At 41.9% G+C, this 26778-nt stretch overlaps 2 protein-coding genes across 3 annotated transcripts in view; both read left to right on the forward strand.

Moving 5' to 3' along the window:
* LOC129163065 (oocyte zinc finger protein XlCOF6-like) overlaps positions 1-22467 on the forward strand; it is a 39413-nt gene extending 16946 nt beyond the window's left edge. Inside the window, exons 3-5 of the mRNA XM_070548208.1 lie at positions 1355-1870; positions 14034-21617; positions 21966-22467. Coding sequence (XP_070404309.1) covers positions 1355-1870; positions 14034-15625 — 2108 coding nt within the window. The 3' untranslated portion in view covers positions 15626-21617; positions 21966-22467. The remainder of the gene's footprint in view (positions 1-1354; positions 1871-14033; positions 21618-21965) is intronic.
* On the forward strand, positions 1920-14027 carry LOC129163070 (transposable element Tc3 transposase). 2 transcript variants are annotated; one of them, XM_070548319.1, is made up of 3 exons: positions 1920-2651; positions 3222-9188; positions 9356-14027. In XM_070548319.1, the coding sequence occupies exon 2, from the start codon at positions 6940-6942 to the stop codon at positions 8107-8109; it is 1170 nt and encodes a 389-aa protein (XP_070404420.1). In that variant the 5' UTR covers positions 1920-2651; positions 3222-6939; the 3' UTR covers positions 8110-9188; positions 9356-14027. The 2 variants fall into 2 exon arrangements, with proteins under 2 accessions (XP_070404420.1, XP_070404421.1); XM_070548320.1 differs by having other exon boundaries at positions 3222-8944.
* Positions 22468-26778: the final 4311 nt, after the last annotated feature.

The following is a 26778-nucleotide window of genomic DNA, read 5'->3' on the forward strand; positions in this document are numbered from 1 at the left end:
CTGCAGCTGCTCTCCACCGGCTACAAAACCTAGGGGATGACGGGAAACGCCTGGCTCTCACCTGATCTAAGATCTGATTGGTTCATATTTTGATCCAAACATCCGGTGGTAGAACATGAAACGTTAGTTGGTCACATGTATTCTGTAAATCATGTTACGTTGATGATAACAACAATATAGGCCATAAGGAGAAATGTGTTTTGTTTTCTTTTGTCACGTTTCCTATGAGCACACTGAAGCTACAGCTGATAACCTTTACTTATTATTACAGTCATGTCTTCATATACAATATATGATATCCACAAGCACGTGAGGATGTGTTTCAGCTGCTAACAGGCACTAGAATTAAAATTGAAAATTGAACAAGTGTGAATGCTAACGCGATATCTTCATCCATCGTCACCCCCGAGCTACACATGTAGGGAAATCCAAGAGATTCAACTGGCAGAAACAACTGGTTCACCCCATAGTCTCTCTCTCCTCTCCCACACACACACACACACACACACACACACACACACACACACACGTAGAGGAAAAGAGCTGAGGAAATTGAGGACACCGGGTAGTTAAAAGAAAAACCACAGCGGAGCCAAGGCGCGCCTTGAATGGGGCGCGTCTGATCTGAACTGAGGAGCAGCGAGCAGCGGCCGGACTTCGTGAGCGATGCGCTTCCGCGGCCGGTGTGTCCCCGGCGAAACGCCGGCTTTCAGCCACTCCCCCTGCTGCTTCCGTCTGTTTTCCAGGCGAGGCGCTGCTCAACTCGAACACGGCCATTCTCTGCACCTCCCATCTTCTTTAAACCGCCACGAATCATTCCACCTACGCACACGCTTCTCTGCTTCATACCGTTTCGAACTGTCTCGCTTCTCCTCACCAGTTTTAAAGCGTTTTGCCGGAGATTTCATCAAGAAATCCAATCCCTGTGGCGGCGGCATCTCCCTGCGTGCTTGTGTGTTTCTAGCGTGGTTCCACTTCGTCTTTAATAGTGAACTTATAGTTCACGTGACTATAACTAATCGTGCAGTACGTGCACGAATCGTACAAGTGCAGTAGGTGGCTAGAGGCGCGCAGGTTCACGTGCGCGAAATGAAAACGGCAGCTTCCTACAGGGTGGGGCCATGATGTAGGCGAAAGCCGGTGTGTAAATGACAAATAAGGCTTGGGCGCCACCCGGGCGGTAAGTCGTCATGTATTTACCGCCCGACGAGAAAATTTAGCGCCATTGGCGCTCGGGCGCTTTAACGGTCCACCCCTGTTGTTCCTTTTTCCCACATCATGTAGCCAGTATCACTCATGGTGTAAATATAAAGGTATGGTGGTCTGTAACATCATGTGTCTGTGTTTCCTACAGATGTTCCACAGCTGGTGCTGGTTAAAGAAGAAGCTCCTGAAGAACAGAGTGCTGGTGTGGACCAGCAGGACCCAGAACACCTCCATATAAAGGAGGAACAGGAGGAGCTCTGGACCAGTCTGGAGGGAGAGCAGCTCTGTTTGAAGGAGGAGACTGAAGCTGTCGGGTTTCCTGTTACTGCTGTTTCTATAAAGAGTGAGGATGATGAAGAGAAACCTCTGGTCTCACAGCTTCATCAGCAGCAAATAGAAGACAGAGATGTTCCAACCAGCAGCTCAGCTGACCAGATGGCAGCAGAAACTGGTGGAGGAGCAGGAACTAGCAGGAACCCAGATCTGAACCCTCATGAACAAACATCTGATTCTTCAGAGACTGAAGTTAGTGGAGATGATGATGATGATGATGATGATGATGATGATGATGGTGTGAATCTGGACTCTGAGCTGTCAGACTCTGGGTCTGAAACTGGAGATGAAGATGATGACTGGAATGAGAGCAGGTCTTCGGAGTCAGATGGTAAGTCTGTCAACAAGTTCTTCACAAGTGGTCTCTCCAGAGACACGTGAGGGAGACAAGTCATCCAGCAATAAGGTCTTCAGGCTGTTTGGTTCATAAGAAATGTGTTAGAGTGAAGCAACATGTAGACTCGTGCAGGAAAGTCCAGAAGAAACCTAAATCATTTAGTCATGATGACTGTGGAGAAAGGTTTCTGCTCAGAGTTTATTTATAATAAAGATAAGACTGTCTGTGGGGGAGTGTGTGTGTAGGCTTTCAGGCATAGAATAATACATTCAGTTAGAGCTGAAACAACTAATCGATTTAATCGATTATAATCGATTATTAAAATAGTTAACAACTTTTTTAGTCATCGATTAGTTGTTTAATAATCATATTTTACCGCATAAAGTCTATTTTTTACCACAATCTGACATCGGTTACAATCTGTTAAATTTGCCGCCAGTGTGTGGCAGTAATGAGCCACTGATCTACCAGTGGGGCCGTAGAAGAAGAAATTAGCCAATAAGTGCCCTCGGTTTTCATGACGTATCACGTTACTGACGCGCATCTTGCTGTGAGAGATGGCGGATCAACAACAAATACGGAAGAAAAATAGAAGCGACAAAACAAGAGAAACCCCGGACAAAAACCTCACGAGTATGGGAGCACTTCACTAGATGCCTTGAAAAGACCGGTGACCTGCAAAATATGCAAAAACCATGGCACGACGGAAGCACGACGTCCCTAAGTGAACATTTGAGACGAAAACGTGGGGGCTGATGCAGCAGAGGAATGTCCGGTAAGTAACAGAAAATAAACAAGCTAACGCAGATCACATTTGGGACTTAGTGTTAGCTGAGTTCGTTATAGTGGATGTTAAACATGTTTTTTTTTTTTTTTTGCCGCCTCAGTTTACGGTGTTCTACTTCTGATTGACTAGATGCAATCGTGAATCTCCTCCGTGTTGTGAATCATGCGCTTGCCAAATTTAGCACGTCTGTTTATAAGAATGTTCTCGTTAAGAGAAAAACGGCACAAACCCATAACTATGTTCCTCATTCAAAAAAGGACAACTCCGCGGAGAAAAATATACAGACGAGCTGTGTCCAGGTGAATATAATGCGGCATAGTTGTACGCTTTCAATTTTTAAATACAGGAGAAATTCAGAAAGTCCTTTTTTTAACTATTAAAAGGCTGTTTTACTATCTAACGCTGTAAAACGCCTCACAACACATTTTTGTCAAAATAAATGATCACTGTATATTGTTAATTAATTCAAATAATGTAATATTGATTTAGTGTTGTAGTGTGTGTGCTGCTTTATTTTATATGTGTACTTAATTCAGGTTATTTGTGTTTCTTATGCAGAAAAAAACAAGCAACGATGGACAACTACATGGGGAACAAGACACTCACCCCCAGCAATGCATACCACTTACAAACTCTATTCCAGATTCTACATTATTTTTTATGGAATTTACCTCTTATATTTTGATGCCAAAAAATTATTCTGGACTGATATTTTGCACTGTTTAGCTCATTTTACACTGCTGACTGTGGTCATGTGCAATAAAATAGATTGCAGTCAACTGCACAATTCTCTTATGTTTTTCTTTTTCTTAACTGAAATGTATTCATCTCTTGTATAGGTTAAATAGCTAAACAATAACAAACCGATTAATCGATTAATCGAAAAAATAATCGACAGATTAATCGATTATGAAAATAATCGTTAGTTGCAGCCCTACATTCAGTTAATAATAAACATAACATAATCCCTCCTGTTTATCCGAATAGGATAACCAAACAAAAAGAAAACAAGAACAAATAAAGTAATCAAAACCTTCAAAACCTCTCGATTCACTGCGCTTCTCTCTCCAGCTGCTCTCGGGCCCTGTCCACACGTAGCCGGGGATCTGCCAAAACGTAGATATTTTTCTACGTTTTGGCCTGTCATCCACACGAAAACGGAGTTTTTTCACACGAAAACGGATATTTTTAAAAACTCCGGCCAAAGTGAAGATCTGCGTTTTCTCCGTTTTGGGTGTCTGCGTGTGGACGGACAAAACCGGAGTTTTAAGGTCCGCATCGTCACTTTCCGCGACAAAAAAATGCTGACATCACGTGTGCGACCTGTGTTTACACTAGCCGGCATCACGGAAGCCTTCAGAGCTGCGCTCTGTCACTACCCGATCCATCAGTCGTCCAAGCGCTTTCTGCTTGTTTGTTTTTGCAAACGGAATTACTGCTCCTTGCGGAAGACCACAGACGAAGGACGAGGTTAAGAACGGGGGAAGTACTGCCGCCTACAGGTCTGGCATGTCCTTAACAACGTATTTATCCGGGTACGTGTGGACAGAGTTTGTTTTTAAAACGCGGTGGTGTGGATTCAAGTTTTTGGAGGGGCGGATATTCGTTTTCAAAAAACCCGGCTACGTGTGGACTAGGCCTTAGTCTGGCTTTTCAACTGTTTGTGCAGACCTCTTAATCAGCTGATGTGCACCAGCTGCCCTGTGGGGAGCAGCAGCAGGCCAAAGGGTTCCAGATAATGGCTCCCTCTGGTGGGGGAATGTAGCTGGATCATGGGGTTCACCTCACAGGATGAACAGAGGGAGATAAACTCATCAGCCCAAATACAGGGGGCTGTAACATGAGTGTGAATTAGTCTCATAAAATGTTTAAAAATATATGATGATCCCTGATCATTTTTGTCAGGCATATTTTTTGTTTCTCTGAGCAGAGACTGTCTAAACGTCATGGTAGAAAATAGTTTGCATTTAGCAAAAAATCATGTTGATGAGTTTATTTTAATTATTCCTACAAGAAGTATGTAAATGCCAGAGCAGGTCACTACAAACCCCACAGACGGGAGGGGGCATTGTAGTTGTCACCTTTTTCCACACCCCGAGTTTGCAGGTATGTTACCACCAGCGTAATTAGCAGTCTTACTGTATTTACGCTTATCCTTAGCCAGCAGTTTCAGGTAGGATTTAATGTCGCCCGCTCTGGCCCCAGGTAAACATTTGACTATGGTTGCTGGAGTCTCTGCCACGTTTCTGACTATGGAGCTGCCAATTACCAGAGTTGGGTTGTCAATGGGTGCATCACTGAGTGACCCCAGCAGGGTCTAAAAAATCCGGTCACAATCTATTTTTATCTGCCAACGTTTACTGCAGTTACGTTAATCACTTCAGACAAAAAGTTGGGTTGGGCATCGTTTGAATTTGAACGATTCCCCTGTTTCAATTCCAGTTCCTAACGATTCCTGATTCTTTCAAGGTCAAAAACATTACATTTTTCAAATGAGCCAACTAACCACAGGTCCTACTTGGACTTGAATTTTAATTCTATGAACAATAACATCACCTTTGTTTAGACTAAAACGTTTTCAAAAGAGAAACTAAAGAAAGACCATCAGTGTGTTTATTTCTGACCATAACTCACAGCCTTCTACTCACAACCAATGTGAAGAAGCTTCTAGGATGATAAGAAAAACGTCTTCAAGATGACCAGAAATGTCCAGCTGTTTTTATATTAAAGCTCAGGATGATCATGTCCAGGATGACAGAGAATCTTCACCTAATGCAGGAAATGTGAGCAGAAGTGGAAGAAATCTAGGTCACAGCCCTCATTTTAAGACATGAGGTCTGCATGGTGTTCCTATCAAATGGCTGTAAAAAAGGCAAAATCCACTTTTTTATCTGATATTATTAGCTCTAATGAGCATAGCCTAAGAGTACTATTTTCTACCGTGGATGAGATTTGAAATCCTTCGTGTGCAGGTGGACTTAAAGTCTCCTCGACTACTGCTGAGAGGTTTCTGACATAATTTATAGGCAAAACTGAAACTATTCAAGCTCAAATTCCCAGCAATTTAGTTTTATTGATGAAGAAATCTGTTTTGATTCAACTATTTTAAATTCTTTTGACTCTGTATCCCCAGATATGTTGGATGAAATTGTTGGAAGGATGAAACCATCCAACTTTGCACTCGACATCATTCCGTCTATTGTTAAAAATGTTTGGCCAGCTATTTCAAATATGGTTCATAATGTAATCAACTCTAGTCTGCAGTGTGGGCAAGTTCCAAAGAGTCTGAAAAGAGCTGTAATCAAACCCCTTCTAAGGCTGGGCGATTAATTGAATTTAATCTCAATTACGATATGGAATTTTAACGATCATGAAAAGAAAAAATCCCGATTTTTTTGTTCCGTTCATTTGTTTCCCCCGTGCTGCTTTGTGTGTAGACACTCTCTCACACTAGCCACGTTGTGTGAGGCACAACATAACACAGTGCTGGAAGCCCGGGAGACTGTCAGACTGCTCTCCCCACAGCCACCCCCATGTGTGCTCGTCTTCAGCAGCGGTGCTAAAGTTTCAAGCAAGGCTAGTGTGTTAGCAGTCACGCAGAAAAGATGAGGGGGAGATAATGGCTGAAGAAAGACAACCGCTGGTGGAGAAAAAAGGAAAAATCGCTTCTGTGGTGTGGAAACACTTCGGGTTCGAGGAAGCAGATGTGTGTCAGCAAACAATAATATGTAAATATTGCTGTGCTTGCGCCACAAAGAAACATGATAAATCTTTTTAACCACTTAAAGTCATCAAACAAAGTGATATACGATCAGGCAAAGAAAGAACAAATACAAGGAGTGCAGAATTATTAGGCAAATGAGTATTTTGTCCACATCATCCTCTTCATGCATGTTGTCTTACACCAAGCTGTATAGGCTCGAAAGCCTACTACCAATTAAGCATATTAGGTGATGTGCATCTCTGTAATGAGAAGGGGTGTGGTCTAATGACATCAACACCCTATATCAGGTGTGCATAATTATTAGGCAACTTCCTTTCCTTTGGCAAAATGGGTCAAAAGAAGGACTTGACAGGCTCAGAAAAGTCAAAAATAGTGAGATATCTTGCAGAGGGATGCAGCAGTCTTAAAATTGCAAAGCTTCTGAAGCGTGATCATCGAACAATCAAGCGTTTCATTCAAAATAGTCAAAAGGGTCACAAGAAGCGTGTGGACTAACCAAGGTGCAAAATAACTGCCCATGAACTGAGAGAAGTCAAGCGTGCAGCTGCCAAGATGCCACTTGCCACCAGTTTGGCCATATTTCAGAGCTGCAAGATCATTGGAGTGCCCAAAAGCACAAGGTGTGCAATACTCAGAGACATGGCCAAGGTAAGAAAGGCTGAAAGACGACCACCACTGAACAAGACACACAAGCTGAAACGTCAAGACTGGGCCAAGAAATATCTCAAGACTGATTTTTCTAAGGTTTTATGGACTGATGAAATGAGAGTGAGTCTTGATGGGCCAGATGGATGGGCCCGTGGCTGGATTGGTAAAGGGCAGGGAGCTCCAGTCCGACTCAGACGTCAGCAAGATGGAGGTGGAGTACTGGTTTGGGCTGGTATCATCAAAGATGAGCTTGTGGGGCCTTTTCAGGTTGAGGATGGAGTCGAGCTCAACTCCCAGTCCTACTGCCAGTTTCTGGAAGACACCTTCTTCAAGCAGTGGTACAGGAAGAAGTCTGCATCCTTCCAGAAAAACATGATTTTCATGCAGGACAATGCTCCAACACACGCGTCCAAGTACTCCACAGCGTGGCTGGCAAGAAAGGGTATAAAAGAAGAAAAACTAATGACATGGCCTCCTTGTTCACCTGATCTGAACCCCATTGAGAACCTGTGGTCCATCATCAAATGTGAGATTTACAAGGAGGGAAAACAGTACACCTCTCTGAACAGTGTCTGGGAGGCTGTGGTTGCTAATGTGGGATTCAAGAAACTTGTCGAGACTTTAGATAAAAGGTACGACTTTCCATCCCGAAATCATTTCAGTCGAGTGTGTCTTCCTGCTCTTTATGATGAGTGTCGCCAGGGCGTTCTAAAGGACCTTGCTAATGTTAAATATTTCGCCACCACTACCGACCTGTGGTCAAGCCAAACAATGGAACCGAATATGAGCCTCACAGTTCATTTTATAGATGCTGATTTCAACATGGAAACTAGATGTCTACAGACGTCTTATTTCCCAGAGGATCACACAGGGCAGAACATCGCTGCTGGACTGAGACAAGCGATAGCTGCTTGGAACCTAGATGAGGGGAAACTCATCTGCATGACCACAGACAACGCCCGCAACGTAACACTGGCTGCTCAACTCAACGGCTGGATGAGGCTTCAGTGCTTCGGACACAGACTCCATTTGGCCATAGGTAAGCTGGATATGATTTACGGATGTAATTATTAGAATCGAATGAAAAAAATTACCATACAGTGTTTACAACCTCAGGCTATGCATGTCTAAAAAAACCTTCATGAAAATGCAGAGGCCATCACATTTTTATTGTTTAATTGTTTACAGTCATTACCTACCTTTGTTGATTTTTCCCACATAAGTGTGATATTTGAGATTTTGATTCATGAGTGATATAACTTGCTTTGACATTTGATTCATTCTTCAACTAAAGGCCAGTAGTAGTTTAATTAGGTGGCAAAGTGTTCTTTATATTTATTCTGTTTATTTTTATACAGTGTATTTTTGTACTTTTCAGTTGAACTTTATATCTCAAGACAAAGTTACTGTTTGTTTAGTAATTTATTTATTCAAAATGAATCCGTTATGAATTAATTATATGAATGAATACGTAATCTGAAAGATATTCTTTCTCTCTCACACACACAAATGACAGTCTTATCTGTGGATTGGATTATAACAAATAAATTAAAATTAATATCTTAACAGAATGTTCTTTTTTTTCCCAATCACAGAGAGAGCCATGAAAGATGCTAGGATTGATTGGGCAATTGGGGTCTGCAAGAAGGTGTTCAGCACCTTCTCCTACAGTTGGAAAAAGAAGAAGGAGCTGGCCAAGGCGCAGAAGGCCCTGAGTGTCCAACAAGATGGGGTTCAAGGCATGCAATGGTTTCCAGAGTCCTCGAGCAGCAGAAGGCTATTGCCCAGGTCCTCTCTCAAGACAGGGGAACCCGGCACTTCATCCCCACATGGCAGGACATTGATGTCCTTGAGCAAGACCCTGGGCCCTCTGGTTGATTTCACCGATGCTCTTTCTGGTGAAAAATATGTGAGTGTGTCCTTGGTGAAACCAACACTACATCTCTTCAATAACTCAATCCTGGCAGACCAAAATGATGACAATCAAGAAAAAAATTCTGGACTACCTAAATGAAAAATACAATGACCCACCAACCCAGGAGCTGCTAGACATTGCCACTGCCCTGGACCCGAGGTTCAAGATGAAGTACAGCAGTGAAGTCAGCCAGGAGTCAGTGAAAGCGAGATTGACAAGAGAGATGAAGGAGATGACGGTAATAATTCTATTCTATTCTAATATAATTTATAATATACATTTATTCAGTTTGTGTGTAGTAAAATCGTAATTTAATTTGAAGCTTTAATGTTAAAATCATAGTTGTACTACACAGACAAACATGTTTTTTCTTTCACACTCTGACCTCTAATTTTTCCCTTAAAGGAGACTCCAGTGATGCAGATGCCTGCTGAATCTGATGACACAGAAGAAGCAAAGAAGAAGAGGAGGAAGAAGGGCCTCGGCAGTTTCTTCAAGGTCCCTGAGGGCACTTCTCCAGTTGGTGTGGAGCCTGCTTTGCATCCAGATGAGGCCATAGCCTTAGAGCCACAGGCCTACCTCCAGGCAGTGACTCTTGACACTGAGGAAGACCCCCTGGAGTGGTGGAAGCAATCCCCGAAGCTCTTTCCAAAGTTGTCCCTCCTTGCGAAGAAATATCTTTGCATCCCAGCCACAAGTGCCTCTTCGGAAGGGGTCTTCAGAACAGGTGGCAATATTGTCACCTGTCTGCGTGCATCTCTGACGCCAGATCATGTCAATAGGCTTGTCTTTCTGGCTAAAAACCTTACATAAAGAAAGAGTGTAAAAGTAAAGGACTTGAGCATGCACATTTGTTTTCTATTTTAGTTTTTAAAGATCAGTAGTTTAAGTCGTGGAATTCATTTCATGGCTAAATGTTCTTTATATTTATTTTATTTTCATACACTGTGTACTTTTCAGTTGTTGAACTTTATATTTTATATTTCAAGACAAAGTTACTATTTGAGTCCTTTTTATGTATACAGTATTGTTTACAATCAGTGGTGCCCTACTGGATTGTCTTTCCCAGGTACCACACACTAAGATTTACATACCTCAAAGTAACGTGTGATGTTTGACCGTGATTCATGAAGGATGACTGAAAATAAATAGCTTTTACATTTCTTTTTTTTTTACTATTGAAAGTAGTTTCAGTAGGTTGTGGAAGTTCATGGCAAAATGTTCTTTATATATATATTCTATTTTAATACAGTGTGTTTTTGTACATTTCAGTTGTTGTTGCACTTTACACAAAGTTACACTTTTAGTTTGGGAGAATTAAGTCAGTTTTGCTAAATGTCTGTAAAGCTACAGATGATAAATGTTAGAAAGTCAATTTTATGTTCAATAATTGGCTTTAATCAGTTACTGAATAATTGTGTTAAATAATCGAGATATAAATTTCATTCAAAATAATCGTGATTATCATTTTTGCCATAATCATGCAGCCCTTAAGAAACCCGGTCTTGATGTCTCTGTATTATCCAATCATCGACCGATTTCTACGCTGCTATTTCTTTCTAAGGTTCTTGAGAAAGTCGTTTTTAAGCTGGTTTCAGACCATTTAGATAATAACAATTTTAAGAAGTTTTTCAGTCAGCATTTAGAACAAAGCATAGTACTGAAACTGCGCTTGTGAGAGTATTCAATGATATTTACCAATATACTGATGTGGGTGACAGTATTTTTATTACTCTTAGATCTGACCGCTGCTTTTGATACTCTTGATCATGTTATACTTCTCAATCGACTGGAGAATTTTTTTGGTCTCTGGTTCAGCGCTCTTCTGGATGAGTTTATACCTGGCTGACAGGTATGTGACTGTTAAGATTGGCATCTTCTTCTCAAGGTATGCTCCCCTGAAATATGGGGTCCCACAGAGCTCTGTAGTAGGTCCTCTGCTTTTATTTTATGTTTGCTCCCTCTTGGGGCCATCTTTAGGAAATATAAGCTTGACTTCCATCTTTATGCTGATGACTGTCAGGTCTATGCTCCTGTTAAAGCTAAGGATTTAGATCTGAGTTGTCTTTGTGAGGATAATAATTGTGTATGGGTTGTAATTTTCTCCATATTATTGAGTCTAAGACTGACTTTATTATGTTTGCACCAAGTGGTGCTCTTGTAGTTACTCAGTCTCATATGATGCAAAGGATGATGTGTCTAATTTGGTTGTTAAGAATGATTCACAGCTTACATTTGATGTTCAAGTCAATAATGTGGTTCAAGTATGCTTTTTTCACCTAAAGAACGTTGGTTACGTATTGTAATCCCAGCTTCTGAGTCTAGTTGCAGCCCTTAAGCTAGCTGCTATTGGAGCTAACCAGTTAGTTATTATTAGATATTTATTATTATAATGCATTTAATGCATTTTGTTTAGACAACTGCAATAGTCTTTACTTGGGTGTTGATCATGGGTGTATTGCTAGGCTGCAGCTACTTCAAAATGCTGCAACCCGCCTTTAGACTGGCACTGGTCGATTTGATCATATCATTCCAGTTGTTGCCTCTCTGCCTTGGATCCCAGTTAAGTTCTGTGTTCAATTTAAGATTTTGGTTCTGGCCTACAAATGTGTAAATAGCCTTGCTCCTAGCTCTTTATCTGGAATTCTAGTGCCATATATCCCATCTTGTGGATTAAGATCAGCTGTCCTAGTGAGCAGAACTAACTGTCTTCACAAGCTGCTGATCTAGCAGCATGATGCTCATTATTATTTTATGGGTTATAGACGAGTGTTGATGCTCTGTGTTTGTATTTCTGCAGTGAGCCTTACAATCTCACCTCTTTCCACCCACAGTTTCTTCTTAAAACACGTATTATGTTTATCGTTTTTGATGCATTTTAACGAGCTTCCGCTGAGCCATGATTTCATTATAGGATACAAACTTTACAGCACTCTCACAGAGTAAACGTTCGGCAGATATGTTTGTTTACATTTTTGCCCCGCTACAGTGTTAGGGAAAGGAAGGGCGGGGCATACGCGATGCTGCTGTAAGGGTATCTCTAGGCTCCACAGTAGCAGCGACGGACGGCTGGTTTGACCGGCTCTGAGAGGCGCTAATTAGAATTTGCAGATAGCATTTTTTTCCTTCCACCACTCGCATAGTGATGTCTGGACTTAAAAGCAACTCATTAGATTCATAGTTATTTGTTAAAGTATTGCATTACCATAAATAGTAATGTGTTTACTAGGGATGAGCCGGATACTCGTTTCAGACGAGCATTTTTGACGAATACGAGCATGACACGAGTAAAATGAGTCAATATCTGTAATCGTGCTGAAGGAAAATCCTCATTGGGTAACTGACTGTCTTCACGCTCTGTGATTGGCCAGTCACAAAGAGCGCCCGCCCCTCCCTACACACAAAACTGCAGCCGGCTGGGAGCGCATTCCGGCTCATCCACGCACAAACACAGACAGTAACGGATCTCGCTCTGTGATTGCTTCACTTTCTCACGTTTCTTCAGTTTTCCCTAGGTTTTCTTCAGCGGGCCTCTTTTTCGGTTGAATATTTAAAGTGACTTTTTTCGTAACTTACATGGTGCATTTGACAAGACAGATCTGACGTGCTGTGTTAAGTCACTACCTCCGCTCCGGTCGGGTTTTTTATTTTTTTGATCTCTCTCTCTCTCTCTCTCTATCTCTATCTCTCTCTCTCTCTCTCTCTCTCACCCACCCCCACCCCCAAATTCCACTACCTCCACTCCGGTCCGCAGCCGCTCGCTTCCGAACTCAGTTTTTACTGCTACCCGCTCTACAACGGCTCCGCTCCGGTGCGGAGCCCTGAGGTGGGCAAATAAGCATGCGCGGGATTTTCGAGATCTTGCGATACAGTCCGAGCAATAAACGCGGAAGTTAGATCCAAACACCCGTTGTGTGGGAGAAGCATCGAAATGAACTGTTTAATCTGCCTATCATTTCTGTTGAGAGATCAGCAGTGTTTGGATCAACCAAGTGTGACTACTTTGATAGTGGAAACTGTATTTATGGCTTACTTTTGTGCATTTAAACTTCAGCCGCCACTGATAGTTGTTAAAAGTTGTTAAACCTGTGCATATGTAACAAAAAACGCCTTTTGTTTATCGATGTATTGTGAAAAACGGAAGTTGTGCCCGCTCCTTTTCCTGTTGGACGGTTGTGATTTCTGTCCATTTACTGCGGAGGTGCTCCGGTGTCCGGCGAAAATAAGATCGATTCTATTTTTGCCGGACGCCGGAACAGAGGGCGGCGCACGGTGCCGCACTGCCGGAGCACAGCCGCAGTAGTGGAATTGCTCTGATTGACTACAACGGGACCGATTTTGCTCCGGTGTTTGTGTCGGAGCGGAGCGCAGCAGAGCGGAGGTAGTGGAATTTGGGGGTCACTCACTCACTCACTCACTCACTCACTCACTCACTCACTCACTCACTCACTCACACACACACACACACACACACACATTAATCAACATTGTTTTGTTTAACTTTGTGTGGGAAAATGCCAAGAACGTTAAGAAAAAAATCAGTTTAATCAAATTAAAATTAAAAAATATATATAAAGTTGTGTCTGGCTCTAGCATTTCATATTTCCTAGTTCTTACTGCATGAGTTCAGATGTATTAATCCATGCACTCAAATATTAATGTTCTGATTTTATTGAAAAACTTGTTCTGTAATAGTTCCTTTACTATTGTGATCAAAAATATTTCATCTCAATTCTGAGGCTGCTCTGTAAATAGTTTTCAAATAAACAATACAAATAGCAACTTCTGATCAATCCATATCAATTTCAGACTTAAAATAATATATTGACGTAAACCACGCCCACTTCCAGTTAAACCACGCCCACTTCCGGGTTATGCCACGCCCATTCCGAGTACAGATACAGATACAGATAATTTAGTTGGTTGAACAGATACAGATACAGATAGTGGTGTACTCGCTCATCCCTAGTGTTTACCAACATTGGTTATGTATATTACTGATTGCAAAAACACCCCTAGGTCTTTTGTCTTGTCCTTTTACTGAATATTTATCTTTTATATATTTCTGCTTGGTTCACTGCAGTTTTAAGGAAGAGAGAAGAGACGGATGAGAAACCTCTGCTCTTACATTTCCACAACCATCAAATGAAAGACGGAGGTGTCCCAACCAGCAGCTTGGCTGGGCAGATGGCAGCAAAAGTTGGTGGAGGAGCAGAAACTAGCAAGAACCTAGATCTGGACCCTAATGAAAAGACATCCGATTCTTCAGAGATTGAAGTTAGCGGAGAAGATGAAGATGATGTGAATCTAGACTCTGAGCTTTCAGACTCTGGGCCTGAAACTGGAAACGGAGACCATGGCTGTAAGGAGAACAAGTCTTCGGAGTCAGATATTAAGACCATCAACGAATCATTTAGCTGCCCTGTGTGTGGTATACGGTTCCTCCACCAGTGGTCTCTTCAGGAACATGTGAGAGTGACAAGTCATTTAGCAGTAAAGTCTTCCGAGTGTTCGGTTAATACAAAATGTGTGATAGAGAAGCAACATGGAGGCTCATGTAGAAAAGTTCAGAAAGAACTGAAATCATTTAGTTGTGATGACTGTGGAAAAAGATTTAGCCTAAAGTCCAATTTAACCCGTCATATGAAAGGCCACACCGGGCAGAATTCTTTTGCCTGTGAGCTCTGTGGATACAGATGTACCCAAAAGGCAAATTTAAACACACACATTAGAGTCCACACAGGAGATAAGCCTTTTGCCTGTGAGCTCTGTGGATACAGATGTACCCAAAAGGCAAGTTTAAACACACACATGAAAGTCCACACAGGAGATAAGCCTTTTGCCTGTGAACTCTGTGGATACAGATGTACCCAAAAATCAGATTTAAACACACACCTGAAAGTCCACACAAGAGAGAAGCCCTTTGTTTGTGAGCTCTGTGGATACAGATGTACCAAAAAGGCAAGTTTAAACACACACATTAGAGTCCACACAGGAGATAAGCCTTTTGCCTGTGAGCTCTGTGGATACAGATGTACCCAAAAGGCAAGTTTAAACAGACACATGAGAGTCCACACAGGAGATAAGCCTTTTGCCTGTGAGCTCTGTGGATACAGATGTACCCAAAAGGCAAGTTTAATCAGACACATGAAAGTCCACACAGGAGATAAGCCTTTTGCCTGTGAGCTGTGTGGATACAGATGTACCCATAAGGCAAATTTAAACACACACATTAGAGTCCACACAGGAGAGAAGCCTTTTGCCTGTGAGCTCTGTGGATACAGATGTACCCATAAGTCAAGTTTAAACAAACACATGAGAGTCCACACAGGAGAGAAGCCTTTTGCCTGTGAGCTCTGTGGATACAGATGCACCCATAAGGCAAATTTAAACACACACATGAGAGTCCACACAGGAGCGAAGCCTTTTGCCTGTGAGCTCTGTGGATACAGATGTACCCAAAAATCAGATTTAAACACACACATGAAAGTCCACACAGGAGAGAAGCCCTTTGTTTGTGAGCTCTGTGAATACAGATGTACCAAAAAGGCAAGTTTAAACACACACATTAGAGTCCACACAGGAGATCAGCCTTTTGCCTGTGAGCTCTGTGGATACAGATGTACCAAAAAGGCAAGTTTAAACACACACATGAAAGTCCACACAGGAGATTAGCCCTTGCCTGTGAGCTGCGTGGACAAAGATTTAGCCGAAAGACAAATTTAAAGAGACATACGAGCATCCCCAAAAGGCTCGAGGGATTTATTTAACAACAGTACTTCCAAATGTACTTATTAGACTATTTAGTTTTTTTTACAACCTTAATGTTAGTCTTGTACCTCTGCTCAACTATCGTTGATCAAGTCTGTACTCGGCCCTTGAACCACCTCTTCTTTTAATTTTCTTTTTCCAAATCTCCTTTGTTTTTTAAACTCAGACCTTACCAAACATTTGAGATGTTCATTCATGAATTCTGAATAAAAAAAAATTACTTAAAGATTAAGAAAAAACTGTTATACCCTCCTGTATTTAAGAAACAGACAAGATAACAGACACATGATGGTTGTAGTACATAACCCACTGCAATTTACAGCTGTTGGATACCGGTGGCGTCTGCTTTAAACAATTTATCTGTATATAAAGTAATAGCATACAATGTTGTAATAACTGCAGCTTAAAAATAACGTGTCTTCATTCATTTGGAGCCCCTAGGAAGAAATCCCACCTTAAAGGCTATTGAGAGAAAGCTGGGACTGTTGTCAAGAAGTCATAAATTACAAGGCGGCTCTGTGGAGACTCCATTCTCCTACAATAGCATTTTGCTATTCTAAGCAGGCTTAGGAATGTGCCTGTACCAGAGTTTTTAGAGATGCTTTTGCAGAGTTATAAGCAGTGGACAGATGCCGGAAAGACAGAACCACTTTTGGGCTGCATGGTTCTCCACCGGTGTACCGATGCTTGTATTAACATGGACTAGATTGTAATAAACCGGTTATCTTTTTTAACTCAAACTTTGCCATGATTGAGTCATAGCACTCCAAGAAACAGCTCAGCATGAAAATTAACCACATTCCCTTTATTTCTGATGACACAACTAATCACTGCTGGTGGACATTTAATCACAGACACTTAGCACTTCTGCATGCGTTCTGTATTCAGTGTGAACGAGGCTTCACGCCCTCTCTCAGTAGCGCAGCATCGTGCGGTTGTCCTGTTCTGATTTTTTTCATGTAGTTGTGGTTTAGGCATTTTTTTTTTTTTTTGCCATTTTCACTGATAAAAGCTGTGGGTTTTTTCATTTGTGAATTAATTAAGCAATACAGATCACAGTCCAATGCTTTTGTTTTGTTTTGATTTTTAAGTAAGGTTCAGCAAATGCTGTCGAATCACTGAACGCCATCGTCTGGGAAGTGAAATATGAACTGTGTCCAAGTACCCCTGTAATGTGCTTGCATACCACTAGGCAGAAGAAAAAATATTTGTATTTAGTGTCTCTCAAGGTAAGCTCACAAGGTGCTTTATAAGAACGACAAAACTGGAAAAAAAATGAACAAATAATAAACCATAATAAAAATAGAAAAAAAAGTAAATTTTTAGACTAAAAATGAATCCTGTTGTGTGAAAAAAGCTGCTGAGGAAGAATCATGAACAATGTGTGTTTAGATGGTAAATGACAGAGTTTAGAGCGGTTCTGGTTCAGTCCGCTGTTGGATCATCAACACTTGACAGGAGACATGATCGTCTTTTATACAGAAGGTCTCATGTCTTCATCTGTGTACGGCTGTTATGATGGTTTAATTTTTGAATTATTTGAACATTTAAGGTTCTCTGCAGACCTGTTAGTGTCCTCCATCATTCAGGTGTTATAAGTGTGTTCTGTTCTTCTGGGTAAAGCAGCTGTTACAGGATGGTGGAGATTTCTTTCAATCTTTGATTTTAGTCATTTTTATTTTCTATCCTGTTTAGTTTAATGAGACGTTGTTGTTTCACTAAGATTAAAGTACACTTTGCTACAGCAATGATCTTTATGTTTCATTATTTGTTTATGTGGTGTTGAGGGCATTCATTTTGGTGGCCAGAGGATTAGATCTCTGCTTTTGGCAGATGATGTGGTCCTATTGGCTTCATCAGAACAAGATCTCCAGCTTTTGCTGGAGCGGTTCGCAGCCGAGTGTGAAGCAGCTGGGATGAGAATCATCTCCTCTAAATCTGAGACCATGGTCTTAAATCAGAAAAGGGTAGAATGCCTTCTCCAGGTCACGGACGAGGTCCTGCCTCAAGTGGGGGAGTTCAAGTATCTCAAGGTCTTGTTCACGATTGAGGGAAAGATGGAGCGTGAGATCAATGGGTGGATTGGTGCTGCATCTGCAGTGATGCGGGCGTTGTACCGATCTGTCGTGGTGAAGAGAGCTGAGTCGGAAGGCAAAGCTCTCGATTTACCGATCGATCTACGTTCCTACCCTCACCTATGGTCACGGGCTTTGGGTCGAGATCTCGGATGCAAGCAGCTGGAATGAGTTTTCTCCGAGGGTGGCTGGGCTCTCCCTTAGAGATGGGGTGAGAAGCTCTGTCACCCGGGAGGGGCTTGGAGTAGATCTGCTCCTCCACATCAAGATGAGCCAGTTGAGGTGGCTCGAGCATCTGATTAGGATAGAAAATGGATGGAAGGATATTTGTTTCTTATTGTAATAAAACTTACTTTGCTGACTGAATCCAGGACTGTTTTCTCTAAGTTTCTAATAAAATCCCACAACACTACACACGGCTCCATCAGCTGTCCTTTCATCTGGTGGTGGGGACGTCCAGAAGCAGCTGAGAGGCTGACCTCAGCATTCTGACTGGATTGTGTTGCTGCAGCTAACCAGACACATTTCTTAAAACCTCCTGAACTGAATAATGAAACGAACAGGAAGCCAGTGTAGAGAGGCCATGCAGATGTGATGTGGTGGTGCCGTCTCCTACCTGTCTTCAGGTGAGCTGCTGCATTCTGTGCTGAAACTGATGATTTCAGATGTTGATAAAAGCTTCTCTCTGACACACCTGGAGAATGAAGACTTGAGCTTGGTCACATGACCCATCTGGCTCCATGTCATCTATATGTAATCCATTCTATCTAGATGTAACTAGAGGCTGATTCATGTGTTCACACACAACTGTTGGGGAAACATTTTCTGTCAGCCTTTCCCAAGGTGGCCCAGCTCCAGATGTTCTCAGAGTGGTGGTGCTACAGCTTCTTCTGCAGTAGAGAGGTGGTCTTAAACGCTCTGAGCAAGGATGATATGGCACATCTGGACTCTTCCTACTAACCATCAGGGGGCGCTTGTCCAGCTCTGCTAGGCAGACATTGGTTTCAACACTTGTGGCTTCATTCTTTCGATTCCGAAATCTTAGGTGGATGCAGAGTCTGTGATGCTGTTAGCTGAGGACCGTCAGCTATGGAGGCACCACCCACATCAAGCAAGCACTTTGTTTGCTCACAAAGAAATGATACCAAGTTTTTGTGCAGCTTTCATTTGAATACCATACCACCTTTATTTATATAGCAGTTTAAAAACACAGCCATACGGCCAACCAAAGTGCTGAACAGTCACACAATAACAGAGATAAAAACATAGAACAGAGCAATAAAATACAGTTAACAGATAAGAAACAAGCCAATAAAAAAGCTCAGATAAAAACCTTACAATAGTTCCGATAAAAACCATTACAATGGATGATAAAATAAGAGTAGTAAAAACCAAAATAACAGCTAACTGTTAAAAGCAAGGGTAAAATAGTGTGTCTTTAGTCTAGACTTAAAAACTGCCATGGAAGATGCCAGTCGAACTGCGGCTGGAAGTTCGTTCCACATTTTAGGACCGGCAACAGAGAAAGCTCTTTGTCCACATGATTTATAACATGCTTTTGGTACCTCGAGGAGCAACAGGCTAGAGGACCTGAGTGTGCGACCGGGAGTATAAATCGCAAAAAGATCAGACAGGTACACGGGGGCAAGACCATGGAGGGATTTGAAGACAAAAAGCAATATTTTATATTGGACCCTGAAAGTGATGGGCAACCAATGAAGGGATTTTAGAACCGGAGTTATGTGCTGGCGCCTGTCAGTACGTGTGAGGAATCTAGCCGCTGCGTTTTGGACGAGTTGAAGTCTGGCAAGGGTTGACTTATTAACACCCAGCAATATTGCGTTCGAATAGTCGAGCCTAGATGTGATAAAAGCATGAACAACTGATTCCAATTTTTTCCTAGATAAAACTGCTCTTAATTTGGACAGACGGCGGAGTTGGAAAAAACAGGATTTTACGGTGGCATTGACCTGGGCGTCCATCCTAAGAGATGAATCCATCTTTACACCCAGGTTAGTCACAATGGTTTTTAGATTTTGAGAAACGGATGAAAGATCTGGGGTTTGGAATGGGCTAGATCTGACCGGATTAAAAAGGATAAGTTCAGTCTTGGAATCGTTGAGATGCAGGAAATTTGAGGCCAGCCAACATTTCACGTCTCGTAGGCAATCTAGAAGAGGCTGGATCGATTGCTGGGGTTTCACCGACATGTAAATCTGGCAGTCATCAGCATATAAATGATATTGAACAGAATGTTTTTTTAGGATTAAGCTGAGTGGAAGGAGGTAAAGGCAAAACAACAAAGGGCCCAGAATAGACCCCTGCGGGACCCCACATGAGAGAGGAGCAGAGCGAGATGAGATATTGTTTAGCACCACCCGTTGGGACCTATTAGACAAATAGGACTTAAACCAAGTTAGGGCTGGACCACGTATTGAAGCAACCTCCTCTAAACGTAATAAAAGGATGTGGTGGTCGACGGTGTCAAAGGCGGCGGACAGATCGAGAAGTAATAACACAGCAAAAGCGCCAGAATCCGTAGCCATAAAAATGTCATTAAAAACACGGAGGAGAGTGGACTCAGTGCTGTGCAGGGGTCGAAAACCCGACTGAAAGATATCCGTTACGTTATGATCAGCTAGATGAGCCGATAGCTGATCATAGACCACCTTCTCCAGAATTTTTGCCAGAAATGGAAGCTTGGAAATAGGGCGATAATTTGAAAGAACTGAGGCGTCAGAGCCAGGTTTTTTTTAGAAGCGGCTGAACCACAGCATGTTTGAAGACAGGGGGTACAACACCGGAACTAAGACTGGTATTGATAAAGTGTTGGATATGATGACCTATTGTTGGGAACACCTCTTTCAGGAGGCGCGGAGGAAGGATGTCGTCTGGGGAACCAGATGGTTTCATCGACAGAAGCAAAGATTGCAGACATGGTAGGGAAATCGGTTGAAAGCTGAGGAAGGGCGCTGTATTAAAGGTTAAGGTAGGTAGGGTGTACAGAGGTAGTGATAAGCTAGTCCTGATAGAGGAAACCTTATCAGAAAAGAAACCAAGAAACTGATCGGGGAGATTTGGTGCAATAACTGAAGAGTTGGATTCACGAGGAACGAGAACTGAATTAATAGTTTTATGAAGAACTTTTTGATTGGACCGGTTTGCAGAAATAATTTTAGAAAAATAATGGCTTCTGGCATGCATAACTGCTTGTTGATATTTGGACCAGAGGTCCTGCAAGATCTGATATATAATCTGGAGGTGGTCTTTTTTCCATTTGCGCTCAGCTTGTCTACAAAGTTTTCTCAAACTTCGAGTATGAGAGTTGAGCCAAGGGTCAGATTTATGTTTGGAGTGAGCAGGTTTCAGAGGAGCAACAGCATTTAAAACTGTAAGGCATTTTTCATAAAAAAAAAGCGATCTGATCATCCAGACTAAGCTGACTAGGCAGATCAGACACAGAAAAAGCACTGACAAAAGATCCTGCTGTTTCAGAGTTAAAGAAGTTGTAACTCCCCCCTCAGAGTCTTACTCCACCCACGTATCAATTTTAAAAACCAACATTAGTAGGCGTTGCCTGGAGGACCGAGAGGGCAGAGCCGCGGCAGTGACGAAGACGACGGCTAACTAGACGATGCTAGCTCCCTTCACTCTGAGCAGTCATTAGAAGTGGAGGATGTTTCTCCCCCTCCTTACCCAGACACTCGAGAAGAAAGGGACCAAGTCTATTTGGAGGAGACAAGCGGACCTGAGCCTTATTGTTTTGAGCTTGTGAGTTGCCTGAAACTACAGGAACCGACCCAACAGAACCATCTCTGAATGTAAGTAGCCGTTAGCCATAGCATCAGATTAGCTGCAGGGTTTGTCTCCACGGCCCTAGAAAGCTAGTATTCAGCATGTTTTAGAGGTTTATCTGCTTCAACACACCTGGTTTTAATCAGCAACAAATAGCTGAGCTGCTTAACAGCTAATCTAACCTGTTAAAGCAGGAAAACCACTGAAACGTGCTGGATAGCAGCTCTCCAGGAGCCTTGGGCTCAAGTTACAATCTGCTGCATAAAGTTATGAAAACACCCCATGAGAAAATTATTCTGTAATGTGTTCAGCCCACTAAAACTGCCCTGATTTCTTTATTTATTTACTAATAACAGCTGCTTTCTCGGTTCTAGGTCCTCTGGTGTCTGCAGGTGGTCTCCTCTGCTGGTGTCGTCAGGATCAGGAGCTTCCAGAAGAATGTGCCTTTCAATGACTCTTTCCCCCTTATTTGTTAAATTAATTAAATAAATCTCAATTGATATATTTCCTATTTTTGTTCATGTCCATAAATACTTAAACATGCTTGAAATTAAAACAAGCTTTTAACAGTGAGGTGCTAGTTTAATTAATCACAATAGAGCTAGTTAAACATGCAACAATGTGATAATTCAATTAATGTAATTTATAAATATCCATTAAAATATCAAAACTGGAATCAAAATGAGATATTTGGCAGCACAAAAAACTTGTCAAACACAATATTTATTATAATAATTGTAGGCAGACAGGAGACAGAGCTGATGGAGGTTCTCAGTCATCAAAGGATGGCTGAAGGCTTTCCAGTGTAGCGTTATGGTTTATGCTCTTTTATGAAAGAGGAACTATTCTACATGTTAATTTGTGATATTAATTTTATTAAATTAATAACCAAATTGTATAGTTTTAAGAAGACTCAAAGGTTGTTTTCATCGTTAAACTGACGATGATATCCGTGTGTCTGTGTTTCAGTTCAATGAAGAAACAAGTTTGAAAGTTAAAAGTTTTAATTCTTCAAATTAAACTACGGTAATGATTTTTGAAATGACAAACATGGAAATGACAATCAACATTGGCAACTTTGTGGGACAATCTTTAACAGTTGAAATGCTTGCTCAAATAGACCTTGTGGTGAATGTGTGAAGATTGAACATGAGGTGAGCTGAGTGCGTGTGTGTGCGTTAGATTTTGCTTCAGGAAGAAACAGGTGTCTGAGTGAACGTGACGTTTTGGATAAACTTAGGTCTTATTGGAAAAGACGCATCAAACGTTATCTGCCGTGGACTGCCTCACCTACAGTCGGACCCTCGTTTAGATCTGGGACGCCAGAGGATGGTGATGTTTCATCCAGGTGACACCAGCGGCTGGCAGAGGAGACTGAGATGTCCGCGACCCGGTCCAGAGATGCCCGCGGTACACGTTGATGGAAAAACGTTTGCAGATGCGTTTTCTTAAGCTTAGTTTACTCAGAAATCAAAGGACTCGAGGCGAGTCCGCGTTAGTTGTTGCAATTCAGCTATTCCTAGGAATAGCGTGGGGGGGAGGGGGGGGGGGGGAATGAGCCGATCGGCTCGGTCCCCCCTTTTGCGTTTATTCAGGTCTTCTCTCTTTCGTTGTCAAGCACGAACTGAATCATAAGACTGAAAAACTTACCAAAAGCCTTTCTTTTCTCAAAGCAAAACGTGTGCGTCAGCAAATGTGTTTTGGAGTTTACTGTGAGAGCAGATGTGTGTGTGTGAGTGTTTGAGTGTGTGAAGGTCACCACTATAACATCCTCAGAACATTATTTAATTAAGCAGTGATTCATTAGTTATTATGATTACCCAAAGCATAATAATCATTCATTTGATTAAAACACATTTATAATTAGTAAAGTGATAATAATGATCATTTAACAACTTAAAATAAAGGGAAGGAAGTTTGTTATGTTATGACTACTGTTCCATGAGAACACATCTTCTGGCGCTGCAGGTGGCAGATGTTATGGTTTCCAGCAGACTCTTGCAGACTTCATGTCTGCAAAGGTCTCAATCTGTGGGTGAAAGTTCTCAGCGACCCAGCACTTGACCCAGCCGAGTCAAATGACCTTTGGCACAGAAAACCCATATTTCCTCACGTTACACCAGGAACAGGAGATGTGGTGTTGTCTCTTCTCTCTCTATTCTGCCAGATGAGCTGATAAGTTACAGGTGTGTGAGGACATCCTCATGCTGTCACAACCAGATGACAGGAGTTATCAGGTGATCAGCCAGGCTAATGATGAGATGCAGAAAGAAAACAAATCCAGGACAGTGTACAATAATATGTGGTGTTGCTCACCTTATGTGCTCTTATAAGTATTAATGTGTGCCTGCCTCATGGTGTAGAGTCCATATTTTGCTGAGTGTCCTGCAATAATGCAGGTTATTAGTTAATTTACTTTTGATAGCAAAAACAAAATATTTAATGTAAAAGTTATTTACCAGGTGAATCAGCTCACACGTCACCACCAAGTGTCACAGGGCCAGAATCAGTAGCCTACATGATGTCATGATATAATCACATACTTATTTAATTATTAATATCTTAAAAATTCTGAAATGTTTTAATTTTTTTTACCTTGAACAGTTCACTGAGCTTGCACTGTCACTGAGGTGGAAGCTGGAATCAACAGCAAACACCTCACATCGTGGTCTTTTCAGGGGTGTGGACGCTGCTCTGGGACTTTCTGGAAGATGAATTTCCATCATGGTCCTTGTGTCACAAGACACACTGCGGCTGTGAGCTCTTCTGGCTGGCTATGTACAAAAACAAAGAAGTAGCACATTTATAAATGTTTAAAAGAGCATAAAATCACGTGTAACAATAATCTGTAAAACAAATTAAAACTAGAAGGTAGTAATAAAATGTTTACATAGAAGATTATTAAAAATATTTCACCTTTGCTACGCCGGTAAGGCTTCATGTCAGCCTGGACAAGTGCATTCTTGCAGCTAAATCAGTCTGACAGCCAGTGTCTTGGGTAGATTTAGCCTGAAAAAAAAATAGAAGCACATTGTTGTTGGAGTTTATAAAGTCAGATAATATACAAAAGAATCTCCTATATAGGCGCTTTATAACATTCCTAGTGTGTGATCGTTGTTATAACGTAAAAGTCAGAGTCACATATGATGTGGAGAGCCTGAAATGCGACCTCCTGAACAGAATTCCTCACAAAACCTGTTCACAAGCTGGATTTCACGCTGTAATGCTGTCTGTCAACTAGTGCTGCGTCAGTTAGAGACACTGTTGCAGAATTACCGACTGACTAGCTAAAGGAAGTGAACCACGTCTCTCGGACTTTGCATTTAGGTAGGGAATTGTCTTTAGAAGATGTTAAAACTTTATTTAGCTTACTCACCTCAGACTGGAGCCCGCCGTGGTGGGGGAGCAGAGTCGGTGGGCTGCATCTAAATCGCGGAAGAGCCACGGTGGGCACAGCCTCCCTCTTCAAACGGAGACGTGCAGAATCGCGGGTAAAATGCTGGTTGCAAACTACAGCACCAGGCGGGAGTCCAGCGGAAAGGAGGGCAACCCCACAGAGCTACCGCAACCATACTACACTACATCATCTCACCATGCTAACACGATATGGAGCACTAAACCCGAACTACTTTTCTAATTACACTAACAGCCAAACACTAACTAAACTACAATATCCAACAGCCAAGCTAACACTAAATAAGTATGTATAACACTAAAAGCTATGCTAAAGACTAGGATATGCTAATGCTATATGCTAATGCTGAACTACGGCTAACCGTCCTACACTCGCTTGTAAATCCAACTCCCAACTCGCCACAAGGCGTGGCCGAGACGCTTGATCCTTTTATAACGTTGACACAGAGCTGCTACTGGTTTACGTAGTATCTTACTCTTTAGCCATTGGCTAAAATTTATTCAAAATGACTCAAATTCTATGTTTTAAGCTGAAGGTGGAGCTATACTGTGGTATTTAGGCAGAATTTTTAATTTTTAAAGAAAATGCACCAAAATATTAAAATAATGAATACACACATTTAAAACACTATTAGACACTCATTTATACAGTTCATCTGCAAAAAAAAGTTAATTTAGACATTACTTGCTCTTTAATGATGCGCCATAATGAACGTGACGGACACAGTGAATGATTGTTAACAGGCAAAAAAAATCAAAAGAAATACAGGTGCTGGCCAGTAAATTAGAATATCATCAAAAGGTTGAAAATATTTCAGTAATTCCATTCAAAACGTGAAACTTGTACATTATATTCATGCAATGCACACAGACCAATGTATTTCCAATGTTCATTACATTTAAATTTGATATTCATAAGTGACAACTAATGAAAACTCCAAATTTGGTATCTCAAAAAATTAGAATATTCTGAAAAGGCTGAATATAGAAGACACCTGCTGCCACTCTAATCAGCTGATTTACTCAAAACACCTGCAAAGGCCTTTAAAAGGTCCCTCAGTCTTGTTTTGAAGGCACCACAATCATGGGGAAGACTTCTGACTTAACAGCTGTCCAAAAGACAATCATTGACACCTTGCACAAGGAGGGCAAGACACAAAAGGTGATTGCTAAAGAAGCTGGCTGTTCGCAGAGCTCTGTGTCCAAGCACATTAACAGACAGGCGAAGGGATGGAAAAAATGTGGTAGAAAAAAGTGTACAAGCTCTAGGGATAACCGCACCCTGCAGAGAATTGTGACGACAAACCCATTCAAAAATGTGGGGGAGATCCACAAAGAGTGGACTGCAGCTGGAGTCAGCGCTTCAAGAACCACCACGAGGAGACTCATGAAAGACATGGGATTCAGGTGTCGCATTCCGTGTGTCAAGCCACTCTTGAACAAGAAACAGCGCAAGAAGCGTCTCGCCTGGGCCAAGGACAAAAAGGACTGGACTGATGCTGAGTGGTCCAAAGTTATGTTTTCTGATGAAAGCAAGTTCTGCATTTCCTTTGGAAATCAAGGACCCAGAGTCTGGAGGAAGAGCGGAGAAGCACAGAATCCACGTTGCATGAGGTCCAGTGTAAAGTTTCCACCGTCAGTGATGGTGTGGGGTGCCATGTCATCTGCCGGTGTTGGCCCACTCTGTTTCCTGAGGTCCAGGGTCAATGCAGCCGTCTACCAGGAAGTTTTAGAGCACTTCATGCTTCCTGCTGCTGACCAACTTTATGGGGA

Source organism: Nothobranchius furzeri, chromosome 2, assembly GCF_043380555.1.
Source record: "Nothobranchius furzeri strain GRZ-AD chromosome 2, NfurGRZ-RIMD1, whole genome shotgun sequence".
Lineage (NCBI taxonomy): Eukaryota > Metazoa > Chordata > Actinopteri > Cyprinodontiformes > Nothobranchiidae > Nothobranchius > Nothobranchius furzeri.